At 40.1% G+C, this 27,827-nt stretch overlaps 1 protein-coding gene across 6 annotated transcripts in view; it reads left to right on the forward strand.

Annotated features, from left to right (window-relative positions):
• Positions 1-27,827, forward strand: part of UBE2J1 (ubiquitin-conjugating enzyme E2, J1) — a 57,927-nt gene that overhangs the window by 23,800 nt on the left and 6,300 nt on the right. For 5 of the 6 annotated variants that reach the window (XM_010565690.1, XM_010565688.1, XM_010565694.1 and 2 more), the window contains 6 exons: positions 11,281-11,354; positions 13,739-13,870; positions 14,542-14,626; positions 16,656-16,761; positions 19,248-19,377; positions 24,371-24,502. In XM_010565690.1, the coding sequence (XP_010563992.1) occupies positions 11,281-11,354; positions 13,739-13,870; positions 14,542-14,626; positions 16,656-16,761; positions 19,248-19,377; positions 24,371-24,502 (659 nt within the window). Of the gene's footprint in view, positions 1-433; positions 655-11,280; positions 11,355-13,738; positions 13,871-14,541; positions 14,627-16,655; positions 16,762-19,247; positions 19,378-24,370; positions 24,503-27,827 lie in introns of all 6 variants that reach the window. The other variant, XM_010565692.1, reaches the window with a different exon arrangement.

Raw genomic sequence — 27,827 nt, forward strand, 5'->3', positions numbered from 1 at the left:
GCCGGGCCGCGGCGGTGCCCGCGGGTGTGGGTCAGCTGCGCGCCGGGGAGGCCTTCAGGCGGAGGCCGGCTGGGTCGCTTCGGCTTCCCAGTGCCGTGGCCGTGAAAACTCCCTCCGAGCTGTAATTCGGTTTAGAACACCCTGGATACCCGGGGGGGAGGTATGCGCACGCTTTTTTGCCGGTTCGTGGAAGCGTACCTTTGAACTTTTTGTCAGGTGGCTGTTCCCTGTTCCCCTGGGTACTGCCTGCTTTCCAAGTGGGTGCGTGTGAGGGGACAGACTGCCAACGATAGCTTAGTCTGTGTGGCGTGAGTTTGTTTTACAGAAGTGTTAATGTGCGCGCCATATTTACATGCGTGTGTGTGTGTTTGTTCGTGGGATTCCGTGTTAAAACTCATGCCTTACAACTCCTTTCTTTTTTGAATCCTTGAAGCGAGAGGGATGCCTCAAGAGATGTAGGAGATGTCTTGAGAACCAGCGCTGGAAGGGAAAGTTTTGCTCCCTAGGAGGGGAAACTGAGGACAGGTGGGGTCCCTCCCGCAGCCCTGTGTTGGAGCAGTGGCCCCTGACCAGCTGTGCTCGCCTTCACCCCCTGGGAGCTGCATGGGCAGCAGGAGGCCTGTTGCTGCTAAAGCAAAACCTCTTTTGCAGCTTGTAAGGGCTAGTTGGGTTTGTGTGTCGGTTGCAGTCCTACCTCTGCCTTCCCTTATTCTCTGCTTCATATTATTATGATGAATAGTGGCTTTATTCCTTACTCATGCTGTCCAATTACCAGCATGGGAGGTGGGGAGAAACTTAACATTGTGATGACTTGTACCTTACAAAGGTAAATGGTAGGCTTATTTACAAAACGTGCCTCATGTGGATGATGTATCTGTTGCTAAATTATGTCCCTTGCCCTCACACCCATGTTGCATAACTGAAAGAGAAGAAAGATCACAAAGCAAATGATGTAATTGTTATAGTTTAAAATATCAGGAAGGAAGACTTTTTTTTTTTTTAAGGGAGATATGCTGGATATGTTGCATATGTGAATTTACAAGGCCACATGAACATGCTCACTAATTACGGTTTGCCACGTCATTGGAAATAGTGTTGGTGTGCTCCATGACGTGCTCTGGGGATCCGGGTGGAGAGGGCAAATATTTGTGGTTTAATTTAGAAATGTTCTTGCCGTCTGTTGTTACTAGTCCCCCTTGTTTTCAAGAGCAAATTACTTTTACTGGAATTGATTTTGAGCACTTGTGCTGTTCCATAGCAAAATGAACCTTACTTGGCAAAGGTGAATGATTCATACAGTGGGTCAGTATTGCTTCCCCAAATTAAACATGGTCTATAGCATATTAGTGTATTAAATTATTTCTTTCCATATGGACGCTGAAAGTCTATGAAAGATTTAAATCACTTTTTAAATCTCTATAATATGATTTAAGACACTCATTTCAATAGTCACTTAATATGCCTGAAATCTTCCATTAAAAAAGATGGTCAAAAAGGTATTGAATAAATACCAAGAAAGATTTAAATAAATACTGTTTCTTCAACAGTAGCTGTCCATTAAAATGAGTTCACTGTAATTATGTATAGCCATTGCTTTTAGTCTGGCACTTTTCTTGCTAACCAGGTAGATAAACATATGCAATTATTTAATGTTTTTGTATATGTTTTACAAATTCTTATCTTGTTACAGTTACATGTGCAATTTAATGATGATGGTATCGTACACTTGCTAGTCAGCTAAGGCTTAAAATGGAAATGTAGAGTGTTGTAATATTAGAGTGGCTTTAATTAATGTAAATGCACTGAAATACATAAAACCAAATCCACCGTGTTTCCTATTTCAAATGATTGTGTCATCTGTGGACTGAAGGAATTATTTTGGTAACCAAGCCCTCTAAGGCTTTAGAACTAGAAGCTGTCCTTGTGCCCATTGTTCTAGTTGCTCTGATTTGAATAGAGGAAGAACCAAGCTGCTAACCTTTAGGTCCAGGTCAGCTTTAAGGATCTGGAATGTGCTCTCTTGAGACAGAGTGGGAAAAAAAGTAATCGTTTTGTACCTGCACAAGAGGCTTCTCCTGTTGAAATCTGCTTTTGGACTTGCGCAAACTCTGGTTGCAGATGGTGACTTCCATCTGCTCACTAGTTTCAAAAAGAGCAAATACTACTTAGAGTTTTAGTATAAGTTATTTTATAGTAGACTTTATCCAAAATGTTGTAGAGGAAGACACATTTTAAATAGGAAAATTTTGTTAAAAGAAACTTGTGCTTCTATTGGTCTTCTTTTAAGGCATGTTCTGCTGTAGAGCTATGACAGGAGCTGAAGTTCTTCTATGGTTATACATGGCTACATGGATCCCTTTTCTGTGCCTAGGTGTGCTAAACCAGACTGATGAATGAGGATCAGTTAGGCTCTCTAGTGCCTTTCTTTTTGTGTGCTTTCAAATAGACCACATAAAGAACAATATTGCTGCACAGCTTTGTCCTGCTGCTAATTGCTCCTATTCAATATATTCATCTTCTTCCTTATCCCAGTTTCTCCAGCTAGTGTTAGTCCATCCCAACGTATCTAAAAGATGGTAACTCTCCACAGCATGGAACAAGTTGTTCCCCTGCACACTGTGTCTCTGTCGATGAGAGGCAGTACAGCTGGTGCTCTGGCAGCTCTTGGTTTACTGTAGGTACACATCGTGGCCACTGCAGGTCTGGGCTTGGTGAGCGTGCTGTGCTAAGCTGCTGCTGGCTCCTGTTGGTTAGTTACCTTCTATAAGGGCAAGAAGGTATGGGGGAATTCACCTGAAGCTGTCTCCTCACACTATCTATGAGCGTGGGTTTTTTTATTCCTTCCCTGAAAGACCATTAATTTTGGAAGGGAAGAAAATTCACACTCCACACTTCAGGATTCTTTGTATTGCTTCAATAAGGCAAAGCCTTTTAAGCTGTTCCTTCATATTTTTGTGTCTATTTTTGGCACTTGTAAAAGGGCAAGCTATTTTCTGTCTTAGGATTTCAAAATGGATTAGTCAATGTATATCAGCCTGCTACCATATGGCTGATAAACCTCTCCCATCAATATTAAAGCTCAGCTGACTAAAGCACAGACTTCATCCTCTTCATGCTTCAGGAACATCCCTATTTTCTGAAATTTATAAGGCAGCTACTTGGAATAATCTCTTTACTTTTTTTTCCGAGAGCTGTGACCCTTAGTCTGCTGCAAGATCAGACACCAAATCTTGTAGTCACTATTTTTGTAGTGACAGTCTCCCTCTTTCATGTAGGATGTTACCAGTCTTCTGAGCGGGTATTAGCACAGACACACTTGAAGAATTATGAACAGCTACTTACAGTGACTCACATAGAGCCCATAAACAACAGTGCTTTTATTTTGTTTTGGGTGGGTTTTTTTGTTTGTTTTCATCTAGAATTTGATTAGCGAGGGCACTGGAGGACTGGGGAGAGCATGTGGAGGGAGACATGGTGTGTGTGTCCTGCATTTGCTGCACAGGGACAGTGCTTTTGGATCTTGAACACACAGGGAACACAATGCGTAGAGATTGTGATCCTCTTAGCTGTCATCTTCAATACATTACTGTTTTTCCTACAAATTATATTTCTTTCTCCGCTCCATATTTTTTACCAGTAAGAAGTGTTCCTTGTCAACAAGCATGTGTCAATTCTTTGTTAATAAAAAACAGTTAAAAGAAAATAGGCAGTAGGTACCGTGCTGCTTATTACCTTCCATGTATGAAATAAAGATAGAATTTTTAAAAAATAGAAAAGTTGAATGGATGTTAAAAATTTATTAAAGCTGAAGACATTGTTTAATATTTGTGTGTTCAACAAGCACCTTACATTTGATAAGTTTTATCTCCCTTTGTGTTGACTGAACAATTCTTTCGAATTTTAACTACAGGAGGAGTAGGAGGAGTACTGTACTTCCTGCTGCTCTGAGGGAAATGGGGACTAAAGGTTTGTCGTTTCTGAGGGTGAGAGGAAAGAGAGAATAGTCTAATTAAAAGTATTTTTTTTTTACAGTTGTCAACACTTTATATGAGTACAGGAGGCTTGTGGGTTTTGCGAAAGGATATATGTGAGGCTGTGAAGATGTAAAGCAGCTGGCCTGTCTCTTGGCAAACAGTGTTTCCATTTGTTTTGTAGCAGAAGTCAAAGGAACTGTCAAACCAAATTTTGAAATAAATGCCGTTTTGGAACCTATGGCTGCCCTAGGCAGTTGTTATAGTTCTGCAATCGCACATTTTGGTTTTGTAAGAACAGTTGTTTTGTCTTGTTACGCAAGATCAGCAGTGGAGAATATCACAGAAGCGGTGAATGATGAACGACTTCATTGTCTCCATTTGCTTTTATTTAGACAGAGAAGCGTGATTTCTCTAATATGGCGAAACAGCATTCCATGGATTATGACGTTTAAAATCAAGTTGAAACTATAGTAGATTTTGGTAGAGATGACTTTAAATTGGTGATGCTGTTCACCTGAGACTGAAGTTTTAACTCTTCTTCATTTTGTTCATTCCTCTAGCACTGGAGGATGTAGGTTTGATAAGGTGGTTGCTGGCAGTATGGGAAGGATTGTTAGCATTATGGGTTGCTTCTGCTGCAGGCTTTCTAGTTCCAGAAGACTGAAAAATCTGGAAATCTTTGCATGGTCTGTTGCACATATGCCTGTTTCTATATACTTCTGTTGCTGAGTTGTCAGAGCGAAGATTTGTGTAGTCCACTGTCCCATCATAGACAGAGGCAGTAGGGAATGCTTAGGAAAAGAGTTTTAAAGAAACAGATTACGTAGTATGTTCTCCTCATCAGTGCTTTAAGGACACACCCAACTGAAAGTTTCATCTGTCTTCCAGGGATTTTGTTTTGTTTGGATGTGACTGGAACGTGTGGGGTTTTTATGAATAAAGATTAGGTATCTTGGTCCTAGTGAAACTTTAAAAGTCGTCTTGATTTAAAATCAAGTGACTATAAACTGCTATGCAAATTTTTATGAAAATACAGCCACGTTTTTGTGAAATGATGTACAGAAATATATACGGGAACTAAAAAATCTATTTAAAGACAGATGTGAACTCAGAAGGGTTAAGAAAGGTGGGGGCAAAATGAATAAACACAAGGAATGCAGAGGTAGAGGAGAAGAGCATTAGTAATGTGGAGCTCACTTGGAATTGTGGTAACATGGGTTTATTTCTAGAGTAGATACCATTTGACACTCTATTCTGCAAAAGGATTGTAATTTATGTTTCAGAGTACTTTTGTCTCAAGCCCCTTTTGTCCCCCTTTTACTGTTTTTTAATTCACTAATGATCACATATCATTCACAGGTTCTAAGCTGTCCAGGAAAATCACATCCACAATAGAGTAGGTGACACACAGTTACCTAGTGACACTGTGCAGGTTGCTGTGAACCCGTTGGAGTCTCTGTATATTTAGATTTAATAAACCATTCTCTAGTGAGTACAACACTACTTAAAAGAATACCATTCTCCATATTAAAGAGCTGTAGTAACAGTATTTCATAACTCTCCGGTCTGCTATGACTCTTTGCTTTAAATGTGTTTTCGTGCATGCTTTAGTGACCACATCACTTAAAGTGATTTTTTGACTTAAAATGTCAAAGCTCATCGAGTGTTGTCATCTTACAAGAAATCCTATGTACTTTACACAAATTTAATCCTCACTTTTTTTTTATTGTGTGATCCAGTCACTGTGCAGTTGAACTACTGACTGACTGGGATTCACTGTTATTTTTCCCCTTATGTGAAATTTAAACTTACCATTAGTAAACAGGATTTTCTTTTGAATGCGAATACAGGCAGTCTGGGTGAATGGGTTCCCAGGTGCTTTGGGTGGCTGCGGGGACTGGTGGTGGTTGAGCAGGTGACACTGTGCACTGTGAGCTCGGAAGTTGCTCAGCGGTTACCGGCCATGGGTCAGGCACTCTTGGCTCCATGGTCGGGTGTTGAGGGGAGGGGGAAAAACCAAAGCCAGCTGGATTTAAAAAGACTTTCCCAAAATGTTATCCGTGACATACGCATCATCTAATTGAAGGGCCTTGATGCTTGTCTCAAATTGTTTGTGCGGTTTCAATTTTTTTATTTTTCTAATATTACTGTCTAATATTTTAGCATCATTAATAGACAAACAAGTAATGAAGATGACTTGTATTTTACTAATACCTCAAGTGGGTTGAGTAGTTATAAACCCTTTCACCCCAGAGAAACTCTTTTTATAAGAGTTTTACTAATTCATTGGAAAACCTGAATTCGGTAAGTAAATTGCATCCTTAATTATGCTGTCTTGGTCAGCAGAGCCATGGGAAAGAGTTGCTACTTTTTCTGTATTTCTGCTGCATAGACCTCTAAATCTTAAAGGTGAAGAAAAAAAAAATAATAGCAGCCGTTAAAAAAAGCCAGAAAGTAGAAAGCACTTGCTGAAGTAGTAAAAGCTGTCAGGTTGTTTTATTCCTTTTTTTTTTCCAGATCAGATAAGTCAGCTTGAAAGGTTAGCAGATCTCTAGCTTTATGCCAGCTGTTTCGGGTTCCTTTATTCATTTGTTTATTATGTACTTTCTTTTTCAAACAGAAGAACTGCAGATTGGTAGAATTAAATGGTTGCTATCCACTTGAGGAAGATACTGTCACGCACAACCCATATCACTTAAATATGAATTTGTTTCACTGATGATCCTGCAGTCATCTTCGTGTGCATGAAATGCTGTCTCTTGATGTGATGAAGTAGTAGAGGCTGAGCCTTGCTGAACTGAGACCTCACCCTCCCCGTGCTTCCCAACTTGGGTTTGATTACAGTGTCACCCACCTCACCTCTAGCACTGCCCTCACCCAGCTCTTTCTCCTGCCGAGCTCTTGTACCTGAGTACCATTGCCTTTTGTAGACAAGTTGTGGCAGATCTTCAGGAAGCTTGTAACAGTGTCTCGGGTTTTGGTTTTTGAGTGTTGGAGGGGGTTGGAACTTGCATCCGATTTTCTGAACTTCCAGTGAGCAAAAGGCATGCAACTTTGCTATGCTGAAATAAATCCTGTTGCAATGTTGTGTGCTATGTTTACATTAATATAACCTTGGTCAGCTCATTTGATTGCACGTGTGCTGTTCACTGATAATGTAAAAATGAACTAAAATCCTTCCTTGTTAAATACAGAAGACTACTAACAAAACAAAGCTCTGTAATGCTAAATGTAATTGCTTTAAGACTATTTTTATTTTCATGATAACAGATTCTTTAAAAATGAGGCATGATATTTCACTAAGAGAACACCACCGATGTTCAAATCCTGTCATCTCTTTAAGCGGTAATACTGATATTTATGAAGACTGATCACTTGCATTTTCTGTGTACAGAAGGGCTTCCTGGGCCGTGAGGTACAGACCAGTCTAGTTGGGCATGATAGCAGGAGTACTTGAATGTGACTTCAAGATATAACCAAGAGAAGCAGTTGTGTTGAACAGAAATTTCAGCATAGCTTAAGGTAAATGTTAATAAGAAGTAGGATTTGACCAGGACACAGTTTTTGACAGAAATAAATCTACAAATCATACATGCATACATTACACAAATTTTGCTTATTAATTGTGTTATTCCGCTGCTGCTCAATCCTAAAGCAAGCTGGTAGCTTTAAATTTGATTCTCAGATTTTTAACATCCATGTTCTGCTTTTCAGAAAAATTTGGTAAGTGTGGTGTAATACAAGGGGCAGATTGTCTAGCAGAGCTTCTGGCCCATAGCACCCACTCTTTCCTTTTCTCCCCAGAGCAGTGGAGAGCTCCTACACCTCCTGCCAGGATGGGAACTCTCCTTTGCTCTCTAGTTAGCCCAGAAACTTAATTTCTGCAGTATTTAATTTCAGTGAACGTTATGATAAATAGTTGTCAAGTGTACCTGTGAAAGCATGGTTATTTTTCATGATGACAGTCATGCCACATTAAAAAATACCTTGATTATTTTGTCTCTCAAATTTGTCTTGGACAAATTGAATGTCTTGATTTGAATTTTTTTTGGCTGAATTAGTGATACCTTTTTACTTTATTGACAGTTTGCAATTCTTTATTTTGAATGGGCCCAAACTGTTCTTATTTTTCAGAATTGCCATTGCCAAACGTTTGCTCAGATGACTCAGTGTGATTTTAAGTGGGTTGAAATACCATATTTTGTATCAAAACTCTTTTTAATGAAGTTTGGATAAGAAAGTCATGTACTCATTGCAGGCAGACTTTGTGAATTACGTTTCTTCCATTGCAGTTTTCAGTAGCTAGAGGAGGGACTGTGTTCATGAATACTGTAGCTATGCTTAAAGAACAAACAATTCGATGCTTTCTTCACTGGATTGCACGTTCTCGGAATGAACCTTTGTCAGTCCAGGCTATTCTCTGCAGCCTGTCAGTTGGTGTTTTTCAGCAATGTGGAAACAGAACCACAGAGTGGTTTGGGTTGGGAGGGACTTTCAAAGCTTACCTAGTCCAACCTTCCTGCCATGGGCAGGGACACCTTCCACTAGACCAGGTTGCTCAAAGCCCCATCCAAGCTGGCCTTGGACACTGCCAGGGAGGGGGCATCCACAACTTCTCTGGGCAACCTGTTCCAGTGCCTCACCACCCTCATCGTAAAGAATTTCTTCCTTATGTCCAATCTAAACCTACCCTCTTTCAGTTTAAACCATTGCTCCTTGTCCTGTCACTACAGGCTGTGGTAAAAAGTCACTCTCTGTCTTTCTTACAAGCCCCTTGTAAGTATTTTAAGGCCACAGTAAGGTCTCCCTATACCCTTCTCCAGGCTGGACAACCCTGACTCTCTCAGCTTTTCTTCATATACATGTGCTTCTTTTTCTTAAGATATCCTAGGTTGCCTAATACTGAAAACTTCTAAGAAAGTTATATCTATGGTATACAAAAGCTAAATTGTATGTTTTTCTGTATTTCATGTTCCAAGAATGGAATAGTATTTCATATTCTTTCAGTGTATTTTTTGCTGGCTTAAAATATCTATAGTCTGGCTTCTTGATAATAAAATAATGCTATGAAAAACACAGTGTCACTGTCACTGTTAATTAAATACAAAAATATGTTAGAAAAACGTGCTTTAAACTGCTTCTGTTTTAAATTCTACTTAACAGGAGCCCACCTGCTTGTTGTCCCCACCTGGCTGCTGCCTCTGTTCTCAGTTCAAAATCTTGTTTTCTCTGTTTCTGCCTGCCAGCTGCTGGCGCTCAGCACTGGGGACAGCCTTGGAGCTAAAGCGGTAAAAAGGCTATTCCTTTTGGGACAGATCCAAAGTGCCAATGTGCACTGCCAAAGATCCTTTGCCCAGTTTTAGGCTGGTGGGCTGGGTACAAACCTTTCTTTGGGTGTCGGTAGACTTTTGTAGAATGGTCCTGAAATACTTTTTTTTTTTTTTCCTCTAATACTTAGCTTTCCCTAAGTTAACATGGGTAACTGCACGTGATGCTGATACAGGGGGACTGCATTTCTTTTCTATCTTGGGTCCCTTGTCTGGGAAATCTCAGTAACAGAGTTGTCTGCCTTGTCCACGACTATTCTGTCTTCATTAGGCTTCGTTATATACGTTCTCAGTTTTCTCATGGTTACCCTTTTACTTCATGGGGTATTCGCTCCTGAATTAGCTCACCCTGGTGTGCGCCACTCTTCTGAAGGCAAGTGTCCAGGCTTGTTGGCTGTGAAGCAGCGCTGGGTCTGAAGCCTTTTCTGGTCCAGACTGGTTTTCTTATTATTGCTCGCTAATGAACCGGTAAACCTTAATGCAGATGAAAGAGGCAAACTGCTTTTCAGTGGAGCCCGAGTGCTGCTGTCTGTGACGTGACCTCGTGGGCTCTGCAGGGTGTTTGACTGACACCTCCCCCTGGCAGCAGCACAATTGGGACAACTGGCAGCAGCAAATTTCCGCATAGTCTGTTTGCTTTTTGGGTTGTAAGAAGTGACATTCTCAAACTTTGAGCTGTTGTTTATAGCTGTCAAGAAGTGTGAAGGAGGAAAAGAACTTTTCGCAGTAGATTGAAATCAAAATTTCTCTGCAGGAGGGTTAGAGTGGCTTCCCTGACAGCATCATGAAAGCGAGTGAAGCCCTGGAGTCTGAGCATGCTACACAGCCTACAGTCAGCTGGTGATGCCAGGCTTTGTAAACTGAGGAACTATGGTTCACTTTCACCATATCTTTAGGCTTACAATGTAAGGGAATTTGGTCAGTGTTTCTCCTTCTTTGTAGTTAGATAATTACATGAGTGGGTGGGACATCCGTGCTTTGACCTGACTGTGGAGGATGGATTAAGGGGTCCTGTTCCTATGTAGTTGCTGAAAGAGGTAACTGGTATTTGCACTTTTTCCAGTAAGTAGGAAGGAGTAAGAACTTTCTACCTAGTCTTATTCATGAGGTGGCATCCTTGAATTTCATGTCTGTAGTTCTTACGTTTAGTCTGCTCTTCAGTTTGGCTGAGTTCTTTATTAGGCATTAATGCATGATGCACATGAGGGCACCTGGCAGGACAAGTGATGTAACAGAACATACTAAAGGGGAAGGAAAAAGGAGATGCAGAAAATACAGATGATGGTGGTGGTTCTGAATTAGAAGATTGGAGAGGGTAACTAATGCCTATCCTGAATTAAGGATAGAAAAATATCAGTGTGTCCACACTCAGTATTAGGTTCAAATTACAAAGGCCCTGGGTAAATTTTTCTGGCTGGGCATACGTGTTTTCAAATCTAGTTTAATACTTCATCTCCTTGTACTGCCAATGTGTTGGTTTCTCTCAAATCTTATCGTGACCTCCTTTGGAATAATTAAGGGAGTAGTCGTGTGATAGTCACGGGAGGTGTCAGGATAAAGCTTTTCAGCATTTGTTTAAAGATGCACATGATGTCCTTAATGATAAAATATTGAGGTTATTAGTCTTGTACATCTTGTATTTAAAGTCTGAAACACTGTTAATGACACCTATGTTTTTCCTCGTGTCTTTGGTGCAATTAATGTAAAACTACTTTAGTCCCAGTGTTCAGTGTTGAGAAACTCTGTGACTGTGCAACATACTTTTCATAACTTTGTGCTTGTATAACTCATTTAAGATTTATTCAGTGTGAGTAATTTATATTGTGTTTTGGATTATTAACTCCAATGGAGAAACTGGGATGTGCTGATGAAGATTAGTTAGCTAAAAGGAGCTCTTCAAGAAATGTTTATGTATTTTTTGTATGCAATGCATATTAATTTTTTTCTTTATTTTCATTTCTTACACTTTCTTTTTTCAGCTGTCAAACGTTTGATGAAAGAGGCTGCAGAACTTAAGGATCCTACAGATCATTATCATGCACAGCCTTTGGAGGTTTGTTTCTCTATATGTTTGCAAGAGCTCGTAATTAGGCTGTGTTATATATACTCTTAAGTTCTCTGTATACATATGTATTTAAAATGTACGTACTTGGATAATAGCAGACCGTTTGAAATTGATTCAGTTCTTTTTGTCCTATGGTGGAAATCAACAGCAGAATTCTACTTGAACAGTATTGTAGTTCCAGGTTGTTAGTGCAAGTACATAATACTGGGTTTATGTTGCATCTGAGTAATTTTATCACACAGGTATAATATGTTTATTCCCCTCCTTCTTCCTGACATTACATGAATGCATTATGTTTAAGTCAAGCTTTTTGCACCCGAACCTGACATCTGGCTCAGTTGCTGAGTTGCTCAACTCTTGTGGTTTGACCCTGGCTGGATGCCAGGTGCCCACCAAAGCCGCCCTATCACTCCCCCTCTCGGCTGAACAGGGGAGAGAAAATATAAGGAGAGGCTGGTGGGTCGAGATAAGGACAGGGAGAGATCACTCGCCAATTACCATCATGGGCAAAACAGGCTCAACTTGGGGAAAATTAATTTAATTTATTACCAATCAAATCAGAGTAGGGTAATGAGAAATAAAACCAAATCTTAAAACACCTTTCCCCCACCCCACTCCTTCTTCTCAGGCACAACTTCACTCCCAATTTTCTCTACCTCCTCCCCACCAGCAGTACAAAGAGATGGGGAATGGGGGTTGCAGTCGGTTCATCCCACGGTATCTCTGCCGCTCCTTCCTCCTCACACTCTTCCCCTGCTCCAGCGTGGGGTCCCTCCCACGGAAGACAGTCCTCCACAAACTTCTCCAATGTGAGTCCTTCCCCCCACTTCTTAAATCTGTTCTCCCAGAGGCCCTACCACCATTGCTGATGGGCTCGGCCTTGGCCAGCAGTGGGTCCCTCTTGGAGCCGGCTGGCATTGGCTCCGTTGGACATGGGGGAAGCTCCTAGCAGCTTCTCACAGAAGCCACCCCTGTAGCACCCCCGCTACCAAAACCTTGCCATGCAAACCCAGTACACTCAACCAAACACTTCAACCTAGGTGAACTATGAGGATTCACTATTTTGCATACAAAACCCCTGAAAAACATAAATGGGTGCAATTCTGGATGCATTGCAAGAGAGAATGTTTAGATTCCTCTTAAATAGTAGCTTCCTGAAGTCTTCTAAACACTCAGTTAAGTTTTTGGGCTGAGAGGACAATGAAGTTCTGGTGGTTAGAAGCTTAAATAGAAACCCCTTCTTATTTCACTGGAATGATAAAAAAGGCAGTGTTCTGTGGTATTCAGTTTGAGGGTTTGATTTAGCTTTTCATAGGAAGCCCTAACACACTTAATATGCTTACAGAAAATAGCATGTTCCTGGGTGCTATCAAATATACCTCATTATCGACTAGTTTTTGTTTGTACCTTGTGTTTCCCCTTCCTGTGGTGAAATGTAAGGTTTAATTCATGCTATTACTTGTAACTTACATGAAGGTCTTATTTCTGGGTTAGAACGGTGACTCACTGGGAAGAGAACAGTGGCAGATGAAAGGAAATGCTGGAAATGTTGACAGTTACCTCCCATCCTTGAAAAAATTGTAACTAGGTGGGCAGTGACAGCCCTGTGATATCAGCATTCAGCATTAGTCGAGAGATCTCATTCACTGACAGCAAGCCTCATATGGTCTCCTGTCCTAACAGTGGGAGTTGTCCTGCTTGTAAGTATTCAGAAAGTTGTGGGCATCACGAGATCTAATACACAAAGCTAAACACAGAACCCCGAAGAAATAATGCTTAAAAAGAAGTTATATGTCCAATGAAAATAATATTCCAAATTTCAAAGTGTACCTGTTGTGCAGTAGGGCACAGTAGTTGTTCAAAATTGTTTATGGAGAAGCAAAAAAGGATGGGAATTCTCTGGGGTGTGAGTTGAGTCCCTGTGTTGACTTGGGCATGGAAGGGGCTTTGGGAAGGCTGTCATTAATGTTCTTTCTTGGTGTGGGTCTCACCTCAGTTCTCCAGAAATTATTATTCGCTGGGGCAAAGACCCAGTTTTCCCTTAGTTGACTCAGTTTTCCATCTGTTGGGTAATAAAACTTTTGTCATAATTGATACAAATAGAGTGAAGAGCTTGAATAATGAATTTGAGGGTTTCAGCAAAGCCATTAGGTAAGAAAATTACCAGAAAGCTACAATATTTTATCCTTTTAACCAGAATCTTAATACTGTGTTGGTTATCTTACTCTCCTTTTGATTTTGCCTTCTTAAAACTTCTGCTATGCACTGTTTCTTTAGTCTGTCCTTGTTCAAGGAATAGTGTTTAGTTGTCTTCTACTTTGACACACTCTTCCTTCTTTTTTTTTCTTCTCCCTCTCGTGGGGGCATTTTAGGATAATCTTTTTGAATGGCACTTTACTGTTAGAGGCCCTCCAGATTCAGATTTCGATGGAGGGATTTATCACGGGCGAATAGTACTACCACCTGAATATCCTATGAAACCACCCAGCATTATTTTGCTGACGGTAAGCACGTTTACTAGTTTTTCCTTTTTATGTGATCAATTTAACTGTAGGTGTCTGAGAGACAGATTCTTGGCATTTAAGGTCATTTTATTTTTTAAGAAAGGTGGCATAATACAGTCAATGCTGCCAATTTAAGACCAGAAGACTTCCAAGGTGACTCTGGTATTCTGTAATTCTGGTATTCTGTAACATGAAGCTTTGTACCTAATAAATGAAAATTTCCTCCAGGAGTAATCACATTGCTGATGTGATTGTCTAACCTCCTGTTCTCTCCATGGGCCCACTTGGTGTCTGTTGGAGACATTGGTTGCATGTAGGAGGGCAGACATACGGTTTGGGGCAAAGGCCCACATGTGTGTACAGTTTCACAGAGCTATCGCTTTTCAGGCACTCTGCATGTGGCGTGTGGGTTACAGAAGCAACAGGAAAGCCACCGTGTCACACTGGGACAAGTGAGGTATCAGTTAAGGGTTTCTTCATGCATGAATAGAGGCAGATGGCAGACTTCTTTGTTCAGAAAGCTGAATCCAAATTTTGTGAGGTTGGCAGTAATGTAATTATGAAGTATTGTTTGCATATAGATTTGTTCAACCATGATTTTTACAACTTGTACCAAAACCCAAGAGTTAACTTCCAACATGTTTTGTTATATCCTCCTTCTTCCTTTGAAGGCCAATGGCAGGTTTGAAGTGGGGAAGAAAATTTGTTTAAGCATCTCAGGGCATCATCCTGAAACATGGCAGCCTTCATGGAGTAGTAAGTAACTATTATTTGGAAAATGTTACCCCCATGTTGTGGTTTAGCCCCAGCCAGGAACTAAGCACCACACAGCTGCTCACTCACTCCACACCCCCCCCCCAGTGGTATGGGGGAGAGAATTGGGAAAAGAAGCAAAACTCATGGGTTAAGAATGGTTTAATAGAACAGAAAAGAAGAAACTTAATAATGATAATGATAACACTAATAAAATGACAACAATAATAATAAAGGATTGGAATGTACAAATGATGCGCAGTGCAATTCCTCACCACCCGCCGATCGACACCCAGTTAGTCCCTGAGCGGCGATTCCCCCTGCCCCCACTCCCCCCAGTTTATATACTGGGCATGATATCACATGGTATGGAATACCCCTTTGGCCAGTTTGGGTCAGCTGCCCTGGTTGTGTCCTGTGCCAACTTCTTGTGCCCCTCCAGCTTTCTTGCTGGCTGGGCATGGGAAGCTGGAAAATCCTTGACTTTAGACTAAACATTGCTTAGCAACAACTGAAAATATCAGTGTTATCAACATTCTTCTCATACCTAACTCAAAACATAGCACTGTACCAGCTACTAGGAAGATAATTAACTCTATCCCAGCTGAAACCAGGACACCCCATCAAGCAACTAGCTCTTTAAACTGAAAAAAATCTCACAAAGAATGTTTATAGCAGAAGAGGAGACAGATTTTGAGGGAATAAAAGTATGGGAGAATTTGAGAAATGTAAAGTAGTGAAAGAGTGACATAGGATTTGGGAATGGTATTAAATGTGGAGTGAAAGGGTTGAGAAACTGGGGTGATAGTAAGCTCTTATTTATTTGGATGCACAAGCAGTAAGAATTCTCAGACTACTTAGAATATTCTTTGGTGGTTTTGTTGTGTTTTTTTTTTAAATTGTTCTTATGTGAAAATACTTTAAATCTTATTACTTTACCTTGTTTTTGTATAATCCCTAAAACCAGCTTGAATATTGATAGTGGGGAGTGTGGTCAGCTTTTAATTTTGATGCTGTACTTCTGAACACTCAAGGGGAAAGCCAATATGGTCTGAGTTCAGAACAACTGAATGTTTTCTACCTTTTTTAAAAAGTTTTGTTATCACAGAAACTGAGAGTTGGCACAATTCATCCAAGGCAATATTTCTGTGTTTATATAATTTTAGTTTTGCTGAGTACAGTATATCAGTTATTTCTTTGGATATCAGTTGCACTTTTAAAATATGTTGGTAAGATCTTAGGAATTTTCTAGCAGACCACTCTTCAACTTTTGTAAAATCTCCTATGTTTTTTTAAAGAGTAGAAAATACTGTCCTCTAAGTAGGACATGTAAATATCCTGTCTCTGTTTTGTGGTACTTATCTTCATGTGATATTTATTTACCAAATCTACTAGCAAAGTGTCTTGAATTCTTAAATTTCATGACTATGTAAAACAAAATTGAAGGATAGATACTGTCAAAAGATGACAATTCTGTTATGAACTGTTATTAGTATTTTTAAGTAAGCTCCTTCCCCAGCATGATGCCATAAAAGGAACAAATTCTGTGGTACACTGCATAAAAGAAAACCACTGAGCTTGTGTGCACTAAATTGCAGAAATTGTGTCTAGTAGAAAGCATACACAAAAAGAAGAATGCCTTATGAATCCTCCTCTTCCCCCCCCCCCCCCCCCCCCATTTATATGTTAATTCTCCCTTACCTTTTTTTTCTTCAGAACCCATTTTTAAAGTCTGGAACTCATAATTATTATATTGATGCAACATTTTTGTGACAACTTATCTTTTCTTCTCTGTGTTGGCTGATGGAAGAATAAGGCCTCACCTTTCATTTATAATTTGAAGTTTAAAAAATGAAGAAAGCCTTGCTGTGTACCAAAAAACCCAGTGCTGCTTGTATGAAATTCAGACTACTCCTTTGGACAAAATGAAGTTTTGCATGCAGAACTGCAACTTTTCTATACTGAGTGTAGAGTGAGATAAAATATCAGTTGTTTCTGCAACCTTGTTTGTATCTCTGTTTTCCCATTTTAGTAAGAACAGCTTTACTAGCTATTATTGGATTTATGCCAACCAAAGGTGAAGGAGCAATAGGATCTCTGGATTATACACCAGAAGAAAGAAGAGCTCTTGCAAAGAAGTAAGTACTAAGTTTGTTACTGTAGGTACATATATATATATATACATATATATACACACTGTCTTTTAGGGTGAGGCATTGAGTAGAAAGTCAGTCACTTCAATCTGTTCTTTTGCATTTATTCCAAATGTAAAAAAAGTTCTATGCTTTGTGTGTGCGTATATATATTTTTTTTTTTTCCCCCCCCTGAACATTGTGCAAACTCAGAACTTACGGTCAAACAAAATACTTTGAGAGGGCTGGGTTCCTTCCAGCATTGCGTGGTCAAATTAGAGGTTCATCTGAAATTCAGGCTTAGAGATGTAATTAACATTGTGATACAGTGGTAACTGCAGTGTGGAGGGAAAATGAGTATGATGGAATTGATAGTAAGTGTAAGTGGGGGACAAAACAACCAAAATAATGATGCATCATTTCCCTTAAGTAAATAATAATAATAATGATGATGATGATGATGAAACAACAACTAAAAAGTCTGAAGCAACTGTTTCTGAATGATTTTTAGGAAATTAATTTGGAAATTAACTTAAAATTAGATTTGTGATTATGATGAATTCATTAGCTTTGTGGACGAGGGGAAAGCAGTGGATGTTGTTTATCTTGACTTTAGCAAGGCTTTTGATGCTTCTTCCTTAGTATCCTCATAGAAAAAACTCATGAAGTACAGCCTAGTTAAGTGGGGTCCATAATCTGGATTAAGAACTGGCTGAGCTGCCTGGCTCAAAGGATTGTGGTAAGCAGCACAAAGTCCAGCTGCAGAATGGTCACTACTGGTGTACTCCAGGGGTCAATACTGGGGCCAGTGCTATTCAGTGTCATTCATGACCTGGATGATGGGACAGTGCACCCTCAGCAAGTTTGCAGATGATACAAAACTGGGAGGAGTGGCTGGTACACCAGAAGGTTGTGCTGCCATCCAGAGGAACCTCAATGGGCTGGAGGAGTCTGATAAAGTTGAACAAAGAGAAGAGCAAAGTTCTGCCCCTGGAGAAGAATAACACCAGCCGACCAGCTGGAAAGGAGCTTGGAAGGGGAGGACCCGGGGACCCTGGTGGACACCAAGCTGATCATGAGGCAGCAATGTGCCCTTGCAGCAAAGAAGGCTAATGGTATCCTGGGCTGTATTAGGAAGAACATTGCCAGTAGGTCGAGGGAGGTGATCCTTCCTCTGTACTCAGCACTGCTGAGATGTCTGGAGTGCTGGGTCCAGGTTGGGGCTGTGTCCGGGTCAGGGTACAAGAAAGATACGGACTTACTGGAGTGAATCCAGTGCAGTACCATGAAGGTGACTGAGGGGCTGGAACATGGTTCATACAAGGAGAAGCTAAGAGAGCTGAGAGTTTCAGCCTGAAGAAGAGAAGGTTAGGGGGATCTTATCCATGTGTACCAATATCTGAAAGGAAGTTGTAAAGACGACAGAGCCAGGCTCTTGTCAGTGGCATCCAGCGACAGGACGAGAGGCAATGGGCACAAACTGAAACACACAAAATTCAATCCGAATGCAAGAAAGCACTTTTTTTACTGTGAAGATGGTCAAAGCACTAACACAGGTTGCCCAGAGAGGTGGTGGAGTTTCTATCCTTGGACGTATTAAAAATGTGACTGGAAACAGACCTGAGCAACGTGCTCTGTTTGGCCCTGCTTTGAGCAAGGAGACTGGACTAAATGGTCTCCAGAAGTCCCTCCCAACCTCAACTATTCTATGATTATCCTTAAATGAAATCTTATACCTGTGGGGGTTTTTTTGGTCTTTCTCCTTTCCCATCTGGGAAGGAGAAGGTACTTGAAAGGCCTTATCTCTATCTAATAAGCAAAGTTACTGTATTCCAAATTGTAACTAGCACATTATTTGGCTCAGAGTACAGGCAGAAAAAGCTCACACCTGCCTACAAATTGGAAGCTGCAGCTTTCCTGTTAGCATGGCACTGAGTCAAAGCTAATAAACCCTGCTGAGAAGGTAGGGTTTCGTGGGTTGGTCTTGGTACTGTACTATCAAGGCTGTGTGGTTTCTCATTGTCCTGGAGAGCTGCCTGCAGTATGCCCTATGGACAAATTATGAGTGCAGGGGAGGAAAGGCAGTGCTCTTGGAGAAGCTGAAATTCCTGGATTTAAGGTTCAAGCTCCTGGGTCCAATTTAATATTTGTAATAATAGTTAGGTCTTTATAATTTACAATTTTAATTTGCTGCCGGTATAAGGTAAGTTTTAAAATGTAACAAATTATTAATAAAATATAGATAATAGCAATATGCAAGTCAGTTGTTAATACTTTCCTAAACAACATGAGAGAATGTGTATTTGTAGTATAGATAATTCTCAACATATTTTTTCAAGACAGTGTGATTTGGGGCAGGGGGAAGTACTTTTAAGCTACTGGTCTTGACACCACTTGTCTTTCTGTGGATTGTTTTGCAAATAGTTTGTTTAAACAAGCACACAAGAACGTTACGAGAACATGCTATTCTGAGCTATGTCATTTGTGGCCAGGTCACAAGACTTCTGTTGTGAAATGTGTGGCACATCTATGAAGACAGCCCTCTTACCACTAACATCCGGAAGTGTGTCAAGCCAGGCGGACAAGGAGGCTAAAGAACTTGCCAGGCAAATTAGCTTCAAGGTGAAGTCACTGTTTAAACTTTTATCTCTGTTGTATAGAATAAAAAAAAAAACGGGGGGGGGACACTTGTAAATTTTAGAAACATTCATCATTTCATAAACCTTCATCAATCACTACATGGAAACCTGATTTTTTTTAGGATAGTCTGAAACAGGAAAATAGGAATGGATCTCTTGCAATGAGCCAATTAATAAATTGTGCATCTCAAGCACTGATTGATTAGTTTTAATTTCAGTGGTGAGCATTGTGGTAAGAACTGCGTAACTATGTTGCTTTTATTTCTATTTTTTCCGTCACTAATAACTTGATTAAATTCTCCAGAATTAGCCTTATCATAAAAGTGTTAGGAAACTTTGGGCAAAGCTAACCTAAATTTTTTTTCCTTTGTGATTCCCCCCCCCCCTTCTGGCTTATGGAAGGAATAAAACATATTCCTACTGAAAAATGGTTGCAAATTCTTTTGAACTACTCTGCAGCTGAAGATACTGAAAGTTGAACTCTGGAATGGAAGTTGCCGTTACCCAGAAATGTGTTCTCTAGCTTGTGTTTCAGTGAAAGTAAGGTTTGTTTAGCCAAATATGTGCCTTAGAAAATTGCATGTCTTGCATGCACAGTGTTGTTTTTCACTGGGTTTTCCTCTAAACTCTTAAATCAGCCACTAAGGAAGACTGCTGTGCATGAGGGCAGGGAACTACAGTGAAATACATTATGACAATGTGGCATTGGTGCAGAATATATCCTCACTAAGGTCAGGATGCTAATATGTCCCCTTTTACCACCGATGTTCTCCTAACACTGTCCTAAAGACTACTGGTTTTTTTGTGTGCGTGCCATGAGAGTAAAGATTGCCTGAGCATTACTGCAAGTTTTTCAGGACCTGCATATTCCTGTGCGATCTCACATCTAGACATGTTGACATGGTTGGATCTGTGTGTAATAATGCTTATGATAAAAACATCTCAAAATATTTTACAAAGATGAAGAGATACAGGGACAGAGTTTTAAAGTTGAGCTACTCAGAGAAGCAATGGACTGCCTGCTCCTGCCTTTTTTACAATATATATGGGTTAAAAAGTGTAGGATTAATTTTTACTTAAGAACTGCTAATTTTCACAGAAATTCTAAAAATATCAGAGTATAATTTTTTTTAGAAAGAACTCTTAACTTGCATTTCATACCTTTTTCAGTTTTAAAATGAAAGACTTGGGGACATCAATCTTTAAAGAATATTGGTGCGTCCCATGTATCCACATACTTAACTCCACCTCCTAAGAACAAGCACTCAGCAAGGGAAAAATGAACAAAAGCCTCAGGTTTCTACAGCCTTTTCCAATCCATTGTGGGTTTTTTACAAGGTAAATCAAGTCTGTCCTCTGGTTGCACCTTCCCTCCCTTTCTCAAATAAAATTTTAGGGGTTGGGTTTTTTTTAAGCTTCCTGCTTCTCTGCTTAGCTTGACTTTGTTATTGTTTGATGTTAAGCTGAGGCATTCAATTGATGTGTTTGTAGTAAACTAATAGTATGAATTACTAGCAGGGAATACAAAAGTTTTCAATCATTTGGATATATTCCAAGTCAATTTATGGGGTAAGATTTAACATCAGACTGCTGATTGAGTGTGTAATTTGAGAGCGCCTCTCAACTTGGAAACATACTAGCGGTCTCTGCATTATCTTGATCCTTAAAGAAGAGATATCCTAACTTTTTCTAGATGATCCTAGGATTATGAGAAATTATTTCATACCAGCCTTAAGCGAAATGGTAACTTATAAAAAAACCCCATGTGTGGTATTGAGAAAGGAATATGAAATTCAGGAGAAAAAATAACGAACCACATTTCCTCATTACAGTTTTCCTGTTTCTAGAGTCTCCACCTTTATTCCTGTCTGGTTTAATACAACTTTACTGTTTTGTATCAACTTTACATTGACTTGCAAATTGTTTTGTCCATTTTAGGTGCTATATGCCATAAATTCCATTCGGCTTTAAAAAACAAAACCAAAAACCAAAAGATAGACAACTAATAGCATACGCATTACTAGAAAACAATATGGGTTATCTACATGTTGCCATCACAAGGCATATTTTGCAGTAAAATCAGTTCTCCACTCACCCTCATTATTATTTTTAAATTTGTTGTGGTGGATTGACCCTGGCTGGGTGCCAGGTCCCCACCAAAGCTGCTCTATCACTCCCCTCCTCAGCTGGACAGGGGAGAGAAAATATAACGAAAGGCTTATGGGTCAAGATAAGGACAGGCAGAGATCATTCACCAATTACTGTCATGGGCAAAACAGACTCGACTTGGGGAAATTTGTTTAATTTATTACCAATCAAATCAGAGTAGGATAATGAGAAATAAAACCAAATCTTAAAAAAACCACTGTCCCCCACCCCTCCCTCCTCCCCAGGCTCAACTCCACTCCCGATTTTCTCTACCTCCTCCCCCGCAGTGGCACAGGGGGATGGGGAGTGGGGGTTGGGGTCAGTTCATCACACGTTGTCTCTGCCGCTCCTTCCTCCTCAGGGGCAGGACTCCTCACGCTCTTCCCCTGCTCCAGCGTGGGGTCCCTCCCACGGGAGACAGGTCTCCATGAACTTCTCCAGCGTGGGTCCTTCCCACAGGCTGCAGTTCTTCACAGACTGCTCCAGCGTGGGTCCCTTCCCTGGGCTGCAGTCCTTCAGGCACAGACTGCTCCAGCGTGGGTCCCCCGTGGGGACACAACTCCTGCCAGAAAACCTGCTCCAGCATGGGCTCCTCTCTCCATGGGGCCACAGGTCCTGGCAGGAGCCTGCTCCAGTGTGGGCTTCCCACAGGGTCACAGCCTCCTTCGGGCATCCCCCTGCTCCGGCATGGGGTCCTCTCTCTCCAGGCTGCAGGTGGAGATCTGCTCCCCTGTGGACCTCCCTGGGCTGCAGGGGGACAGCCTGCCTCACCATGGTCTTCACCACGGGCTGCAGGGGAATCTCTGCTCCGGCACCTGGAGCACCTCCTGCCCTCCTTCTGCACTGACCTGGGGGTCTGCAGGGCTGGTGCTCTCGCATCTTCTCACTCCTCTCTCCGGCTGAAGTTCCTGCCACGCAGGGCTTTTTCCCCCTCTCTAAATCTATTCTCCCAGAGGCACTACGACCACTGACGGGCTCAGCCTTGGCCACCAGCGGGTCCGTCTTGGAGCCGGCTGGCATTGGGCCTGTTGGACATGGGGGAAGCTTCTAGCAGCTTCTCACAGAAGCCACCCCTGTAGCCCCCTCTGCTACCAAAACCTTGCTGTGCAAACAAATACGTATGTTCATCTTCTTTCCTTGAAGGTAAGGGCTGAGAATAGAGAGACTAGGTGACAAAAAAGATAGTTCAGTTTTGGGAACTTTCAAGTGCTTTATTGTTTTGAATGCTAGTCTGACTTCAGTCTAGCATACTAGACTTAGTACTTTCATAAACTAAAATAAATCAAATTCACATTTTGTAGTGTATGTGCTTTATAGAGATTAACAGTAAAGATGAAATGAGCTTTTCTTGGAAAAAGCAGAAGTATGTAAAGCAGTGATCACAGGTTCCAGGGAAGCAACTTAAAACTGGATATGGGAAAGGGAAATTCACCCTGTGGGTTGGAGATGCTCAAAAGTTGACTGAACGTGACTCTGCTTTGAGGAGGGAGTTGGACCAGGTGACATCTAGAGGTTCATTGCAGCCTAAATTATTCATATTCCTGTGTTGGTTTGTTGCTAGTCCGTATTTGAGTCATAACTTGTCCTGTCTAATATTAAAGTTCATAATAGTCAAGTGCAAAAGGAAGGCAGTTTTGTCAGTTTGTAAGTGTTTTTAAATGTTAAATTAATGTTCAGGTTGTTTCATTGACATGTTTTTCAGATTCTCCTGAGGTAATATACATCAAGAAACAGGGAATTTAATTTCCTCACACAAAATACTATCATGAAAGAATATTATTATCTTGTGATCTTATTAGCTTGTTATCAGCATAGCTGGTTGTTTTCTAATACACTGTATTTCTTACTACTACTACCACTACTTATATCTGCATTTGAAGGCAGGTATTAGATTTGGAATTGTCATCTTTATAATAAATTGAGATCTAGATATATGACTTGGGAGATGACTTGCTTGCTGATAAAAATTGATCTGGTCATGACTTTTTTTTTTTTTTTAAATGTGTATAAATTTTTAAGTGTTTCAGTCCAGGACTGTGATGTTATGTCCTTTTCTATTCCCAATGGATTATTGCAGGCATATATACTGTTTTAACAACAGGTTTGTTCGTGGTCTTCTACATGTTACTACTGATCTCTTGTCTGAAATTTCCAAAAACGTGAAACCTAGATTCTGGGAATTGAATGCTTATTTGACATTTTATAAATGTGTACAAAAGCACTATTGTAAGACTTGTATTTTTTCTTTTGCTCTGCTTGTGCTGAAATTTAAATAGTGGAAACTGAGGTATGCGTGCCTGACACAGTGTGGTGCCATGCATATATGTCCACTCTGGCTGTGAGGCAACTTCAGTACTAGAACCAGTATAGCCACATTAAATTAGCACTTACTGGAGGCTAGTTAGCCCTGCTGAGAAACAGGCTATATTAGTTCACTTGTAACAACAGTAGTCAGCATTCACTTAAGGACATGAGAAACAAAAGTTTTTAAAAATGGTTTTATTTCTGGCATAATGTTGTCCTGGATTTTCTAAAGAATTTTCTTTTTTGCTCTATACATCTGTGTGTTTTTTGAATGTTATACCTATTGTTACACGCAAACAAAATTATTTTTTAAACTGGTGTTTGCACATCTATAGTCTTATTTCCAAGGAATGAGAATTTCTTAATTGTTCGTATGTAATTAAACTGCAGTTGGCATACTTGATTATTACATTTCAGTAAGTCTCATATTCTCCATGCGTTAAAACACACATTCCAAAATAAGCCAGATCTTTTTGGAGGAACTTCGATCTTGTCTCTGAAGCATACATATGTACTCCTTGTAGGCAGAAGTCAATGCATCCAGGAAGCCTGATGCTGGACCCTCAAACATTTCAGGATTGAACCACTCTGCAGCTTCACGTGAGCCCCAGCAGGATGGTGCAGCTAGAGCATTCCAGGATCCAGCAAGTGCAACGGTATGGTGTGTCTTTGAACTCTATCAGCGCAAGTACAGGTATAGTCTGAACATGAAATCAGTACTGTTAAGCTGATTGGAGGCTTCATTAAGAGTATGTAGTTCATACATTTCTTCTAGAACTTCTGCATACTTTTATATAAAATCTACATGTAAACTTTAGCAAATAGTATGCTGATCACTTTTAGAAATAGCAGTCTCTCTGCTTTCACTTCCTTCTCTTAAAAACAATAAATAATGTTCTTTTAGCAATTCTTGTTCCCACTAGTTCCTTTAATGTATGTGTTAACAGTTCATTAAAATATTATGGTGTCTGAAGTACTACAATTTACCATCTGCATAATATATCATGGGTTTTTGCAATAGAATTCTTAGCCAGAGGCAAAAAAAGTTTCAGTGATAATTTGTAGCTTTTAAATATTAATTAAGGATATCTTCCTGGTTCTTATAACCTATTTAGTAAATCTGACTGAAATATTCTTACCATTTGAAGTATGACACTTATGTTTTAATGCTGCTAGGTGTAGGGCTTACATAATGTTTTCGGAAGTGACCGAGGCCTGGTGGTGGGCCAAGGCAGCTGCTGTTATGACTGTGGCAAATGCAGTCTAAATTCACTGATAAATTGCAGGCAAATCCCAGCTAAGCTGTCTTTTTTAGAGAGGATGGGGCTGCAGATCATTTAAAAAAACTAAAACACGTCAAATAACGTCAGACCATCTGTTGCGTGTTTGCAACATATTTTCAAGCTATGTAGAAATATAAACATGCTAATAGCATACTTTTTCCCCCCAATAAGGATTTTTCCAGATTGTTCAGGATTTAATAAACCATTTTATTTTATTCTTCTTATTACAAATCCTGGCTAATATAGTAGAACTAGCCAAAATACCACGGCATTGCTAGCATTTTCTTGAGGAAAAAGAGACTGATTTTTTTTTAATTAATCCCATTTCCAAGAAATTTGTTTTAATCAGTTATGCTGATTTGGTAAGTAATGATTAACTTAATTTTCAGCAGAACAGTCCCATGTGAAATGAGACCTTTAACCATATAAATGTGTGTAAAAATATATGTGATAAACTGTAAATGAAGAGACATGGATTTGTGTTTTAAGGGATCAGACTGTCACACTCAGGATTGTTAGTTTGAGTTTGAAGCAATATCTGTGTGTCTGAGCTGCCACATTTTGAGCATTAGGAATCTTCTGGAGCCATTGGGGAGTGAAAACTTAGAGCCACACAGTGGAAGAAAGAAATACGTAACAGAAAGACTATTTTAAAGAATTTGAGCTTGCTATTTTTGTGTTCTTATTCATGCAAAAGTTAATAGAAATCTCAAAGTAGGGGGCCAGAGGCCTTGCTCTGCTAATAGATATGAAAGAGTATCCATGCAAACCTCAGACCCTTTCTACTCAGCTGGGCTTCTTGCATGTGTAAAATCAGTTTGTTGGGGTAGTTCTTGTTGTGTAAAGACCTAATTCTACCTTACTAAGTTGTAAGTGTTAGATGTGGGCAACATCAAAACTATTTTTTTTTCTCTTCTTAGATAAAATGTTTACTACTTACACTACAAATGTGTGTTTAATTAGAAGCTATTGTAGAAAATCTCCTGTTGTGAACTTGAGATTTATGCCCTTTGAGAATAAAAAGGGCAGAGGTAGACCCAATGCTGAATCCTTGTATTAGCTTGCATGATTCCTTTTGGTATAGTAGATTTAATGTGCCAAACTCTGAAGTCATGGGACCTTATGTCCTGCTACACAATACAGAGGAAAAAAATAGCAGTAATTGTGCAGGAAGAACAGAGTGTTAACCTTTCTTCTGCTCTTAGAACAGTTGTAACTAGTCTTCATTAAAAACATGGTGGTAAGTAGATGCTAAGGACAGGGTCTACCTGTGGGTGAAGAGGAGGGAATCTGTAGGCTATGTTTTACTAAGGGAAAACCAATCTACAGCCTGCTTCACAGGCGAGTTTGTTCTTCCCAGCAACAATTGTCTATTCCATGATTTTTACCTTTAAGCTCCTTGAAAGGACAAAGATTTTTGCAATGAATTAATGGCAGGGCAATTGTGATGCCCTTCCTGGGATAGGTTTAACTGAATTCTTGTGTGAAGAGCACACTGAAAAGGATCTGTGGCATGGCATTGCTTTGAGTCCATTCCCCATGTTCCACATGGGGCCTTATTCCTGAAGAGAGAATTTCTCTTTCCATCAGAAGAAAAGATATTTTGAATTAACTTTCCCTTCTGTCAGCTTTCACTTAGGAGAAGGAACATAGCCTCACTGACTAAAGAAACCCCAAGACTTACAGTATTTCAGTAAAGCTTTTTTTTTTTTTACTTTCAAAACTCAATTTGAAATAGTGGTTTCTGTTTTAGTAATGGCAGTTGTTACATTAACAGCAATGCTATCATAGCGTGAACTGTTGTGTTGTTCAGTACTTTAGTCTTCCCGATTTTTGTCTGTGAAGAGACTTGCTGTGTGATGTAATTGTTGCATGGATGTGTTTGTCTATGCTGTTGGAGAGGTGCACTATGTGTTCTTGACTTTTGGGCTCTCCCTGCCTGACCTCATCTTCTAGGTCACTTCCCTCCCTCCCCACCTTCTCTTGTCATTTTGCCAGACCAGCAGCCAGTATCTTAATGCCATGCTTAATTACTACAGTGTCCACTTTGGTCTGCACTCTAGCAGAGGACTAAATACCTTCCCAGTGCAATGTTGAATATATATTTCCTGAGTTCCTGCTGTTTAAAAAGCAGACAGAGGGATAGAAGTGGTCTTTCCAGCATAGCACGTGGTGATGATGAAGATGACTTTTTGCCATACTTTTCATCAAGACCTGTGCATTGATTGTTCCCATTCATGGCCCTGTTAGCAGCGACTGAAGAGTACAGCACTAGTACAAATGTTGCATATTGCCTGTTAAAATTTTGTGCACCTATATTACTAGAGAATATTTATCAAGTATTTAAGTAACTTATCTTTGAATGAAGAAAAAGGAGGGAGGGGTGATGATTCTCACACCAGTGGTAGTTGCTTCCCAGGAGAACTTATCATAACAACATTATCGAGGTTTGCAGGTGCAAGGCAGTGAGTACAACAGCATGAGAACCATGAAAAGAACAACACTGCCATGGAGGTCTGGAAAATGCTTCCACTGCAGCTTGGGTAAAAGGATCCAGAGCTGCAAAGAACAGGCTTTAAGCATTATTAAGACTAAAAAATAGGCTACCTAAAGCATTATGCAGCATGGTACTTGTGAGGAGTCTGAAGCCAGTGCAGAAAACATCTATGACTATTCTACTGACAATATATATACATCT

Source organism: Haliaeetus leucocephalus, unplaced genomic scaffold, assembly GCF_000737465.1.
Source record: "Haliaeetus leucocephalus isolate CR32 unplaced genomic scaffold, Haliaeetus_leucocephalus-4.0 Scaffold195, whole genome shotgun sequence".
In the NCBI taxonomy this organism is placed as follows: Eukaryota; Metazoa; Chordata; class Aves; order Accipitriformes; family Accipitridae; genus Haliaeetus; species Haliaeetus leucocephalus.